At 60.6% G+C, this 3,210-nt stretch overlaps 2 protein-coding genes across 3 annotated transcripts in view; one reads left to right on the top strand and one right to left on the bottom strand.

The window, feature by feature from the left end:
* Positions 1–2,593, bottom strand: part of GYS1 (glycogen synthase 1) — a 16,906-nt gene extending 14,313 nt beyond the window's left edge. The window contains exons 1-2 of the mRNA XM_006765990.2: positions 2,289–2,593; positions 655–836 (exon numbers count right to left, since the gene is read on the bottom strand). Of these exons, the coding sequence (XP_006766053.1) occupies positions 655–836; positions 2,289–2,406 (300 nt within the window). The 5' untranslated portion in view covers positions 2,407–2,593. The remainder of the gene's footprint in view (positions 1–654; positions 837–2,288) is intronic.
* A 236-nt stretch (positions 2,594–2,829) lies between these two features.
* Positions 2,830–3,210, top strand: part of RUVBL2 (RuvB-like AAA ATPase 2) — a 15,552-nt gene continuing 15,171 nt past the window's right edge. For both annotated transcript variants that reach the window (XM_006765963.2, XM_006765962.2), the window contains exon 1: positions 2,830–3,128. In XM_006765963.2, coding sequence (XP_006766026.1) covers positions 3,117–3,128 — 12 coding nt within the window. In that variant the 5' untranslated portion in view covers positions 2,830–3,116. The remainder of the gene's footprint in view (positions 3,129–3,210) is intronic.

Here is a 3,210-nt window from a genome sequence, read left to right as displayed (position 1 = left end):
ACCATCACCTTTTGGGACACTCACTGTCTCTCCATCCATCTCTCTCCCTTGTCTGCAAGCCCGGCTGTTTATAGAAATAATGATGATGGTGATAATAATAACCACGGCAATAATAGCTCACCCACAGCGCTAAGCTCATGCCAAGAACTGAGCGGAAGAGGTATCCGCTATTTCATCCTCCCACAACCCCATCGGGCAGATGCTGCTGGCCAAGGTCACATGGACAGGAAGTGGATGAGCCAAAGGTGAGCGCCAGGCTGTCGAACACCTCCTCCTCCGCCACCTGCCCCCTCCAAGCCCGCCTCCCCCGGGTCCTGGCCGCCTGTCCTTCCCTGCGTCCAGCTCTTTTCCTCGCTCCGGGTCTGAGGATCGTGGCCTCTTGGAACCGTCCTTCAGTCTGTCTTGTTGTTCCTACCATCTGTCTGCCTATTTACCGTCTCGGAGCTTGGGGTGCACCCACCCACTTCATGGGGTCCTGCATCTGTCTAAGTGTCAATCATACCACCTCTGTGTATGCCAGGGGGAGGGAGTACAGGTCATCCGTGTTTCTGTCCATGCCTCCCTCTCTGCCCCCACCCCCATCCCCTTTCTCCACCTGCTCCCACCCTGACTGCGGGCACCCACCTACCTGCCCTGGGCGGAGCCCTTGCCCACCTTGCAGCCCTTGCTGTTCATGGAGTCCAGCGTCCTCTTCAGAGCCGGGGTCGGCGGCTCCAGCAGCTCCACCTGGGTCCTCACTCCCTGATCCGTGTACGGTCCCACCAGGTAGTAGTTGTCGCCCCACTCATCTCCTGTCACCTTCGCCTTCGTCTGCAGCACCGTGTAGATGCCGCCCACTGTGGGCCCAAACCCATGAGGACAGGCCCCAGCTGAGGTCCACAGGCCTGAGCCCTGGGCCAGGGTAGGTGGGTGAGGGGGTGGGGTCACGGGAGGCGCTGGGGCCCCCGACTTCTGGCTTAGAGGGAACAGGGGACCGGGAACCCATCCATCAGAGGCAGAGGGAGGAGGATGTGGGTCGAAAGGAGAAGGGGGCTGGGGTTGGAGCTCTGGGGGAGGAGGGGGCTCGGACTAGGCTTCTGAGTGTGAGCGGAGGGGCTGGGGGCCTGAGCTCCTGGGTCTGAAGGAATGAGGGGCTGTGGCCCCATGGATGACAGAAGCTGACGGGGATTAGCAGGATCCAGTTCCCCGGGTCTCAGCTCACAGGGGCTGGGTGTAAATTCTCCACCAGGCTCTAGGCACGGCAGGGTCCTATTCAGATTCCCACAATTGCCCAAGGAAAGTTGGAATAATCATTCCTTGCCCCCAGGGACTCTGCTGACCTATCCCCCAGTCTCCTCTCCCCAACGGAGGCCACTGGCAGGGGGGACCCTGCCCCTCCCGGGACTCCACTCCAGACCCAGGAGCCTGGGCCCCCAGCGTCCTCACCTCCTGACACATGGCTCTGTGTTCACAGGCCCCTCCCATGGGGTTAGGACCCAGTCCCTTTCTCTCCCAAGTCAGCTCTGCGCAAAAAAAAAAAAAAAAAAAAAAAAAAAAAAATCCCACCGCCCTCTCTTCGGTGGAGCAAGACTGCCCAACTCTTGGGCTTCCAGCCCCACCTGGCTCTCCACACCCGGGATCTCAGGCCCTCTGAAGCCCCGGACGCAGAAATCTAGGGCCCCAGCCACTCCCATCCCAGGGCCCAGCCCCTGACCAACTTAGGACTTCCCAGCCTTCCCTCATTCCAGTCTCCAGCTCTCTGTGGCCACAGGCTCCTCTACTTCCAGGAACCCATAGTTCAGGCCTTCAGTTCATTCAGAGCCTAGGCATTAAGGTGCCCAACCCCCTCCCACCCTAGGATTAGGGCCTCCGGTCCTTTCCCAGACTTACTCCCGAGTGACCAGTCCACCCATTCTCCCAGCACGACTTATGCATTCTATTTCCCAGTCAGCACTCTCCCAAATCCAGGTCTGAAACTCAGCCATTTCTAAGAATTTCCAATTCCCATCTCCTTCCCTGTTCAAGACCCCGGGTCTCTCAGAACCTCCCTCCGGGGGCCTAGGAATCTCTCAGGTTCGCCCCTCTCCCCTAGGACCCAGGACCGGACTCCCAGCCTCTTTTTATCTTCGCACTCAGGAGACCCATCTCCATCCCTCGAGGGCGCAAGAGACAGATCCCAGACCCTCCCCAAGGACACATGAGTCATAGGCTCCTTGCCCAGAACCCAAAAGTCATGGATGGTGTGGAGTCCCCGGCCCCCCACCCCCGACTGCTCTTCTCGCCCGGGCCCCGCCGCCTGGCGCGCTCACCTTTGTTGGCCACCTCCCAGGCCACTTCGAAGAGCACCGTGTTCTCCAGGTCGAATTCATCCTCCCAATCTTCCAGTCCCGGCAGCGAGGACACGGACAAAGTGCGGCTGAGAGGCATGGCGGACGCGGGCAGGGAGTTCTAGGGGCCACAGGTGGAAGATCCGGGGGTGTCTGTGGAATGCACCCGACAGGACGTGGAGCCAGGTAGCTGGTGCCCGAAGGGAAGCTTGCAACGCCCTCGGCTTCCTATTGCACGACCGCACCCCCGGACCTGAGCAGGAGGCGGCCGCAGCAGCACGTTACTGGGCTCCCTCGTGATAGTGAGGTTCCGGGGAGATCGGGTTCCCCGGGAGGCCCTTCCTTCTGTCTAGACACCCAGGGACCCTAGAACTAACCTGGCAGGGAGAGCAGGCTGGACCCGAGGACAGAGCTGGGGCATCACAGCGCAAGGGCGGCCGGGAAATTGGTCGTGAGCGCTGTCAATCCGAAGCTTGAGGCCTAGAGTGCGGGGGGGCGGGAGGGGCGGGAAGTGGGTGGAATTAGGAGGAAAGGGAGCGTGGGGGACGTGTGGTTGCTCACAGAAGTGGCAAGAATTTTGCAATCGGCCTCGGCAAGGAGGCTTGGGTAAAAAGAGGAGGGGCCAGGAGGAGCTGGGAACTGGCCCAGGAGTTTCGGCCTAAAAAGTGGCGGCTCGCCCTACAAGGAGAGTTTGCATGTTTAGGAGGAACCACCGAGATCTGTGGAGGACCTGACAGCCTAGAGGGGCCCGAACGCCTCGTTCTTAGCACGTTTCCGTTTCCGTTAGGGTCTTAGCGGTTGGGGAGCATCATGGCAACCGTGGTGAGTGTCGGCATGCGGAGGACAGAGGCGCGAGCCCGCTTTACTGGGTCCAAGGGAGGAGGGGCCGGGGGTCTGGACTCCT

The sequence above is a fragment of the Myotis davidii genome, unplaced genomic scaffold (genome assembly GCF_000327345.1).
Source record: "Myotis davidii unplaced genomic scaffold, ASM32734v1 scaffold2100, whole genome shotgun sequence".
In the NCBI taxonomy this organism is placed as follows: domain Eukaryota; kingdom Metazoa; phylum Chordata; class Mammalia; order Chiroptera; family Vespertilionidae; genus Myotis; species Myotis davidii.
Note: the sequence above shows the minus strand (reverse complement) of the source record. Positions and strands in the feature narration are given on the sequence as shown.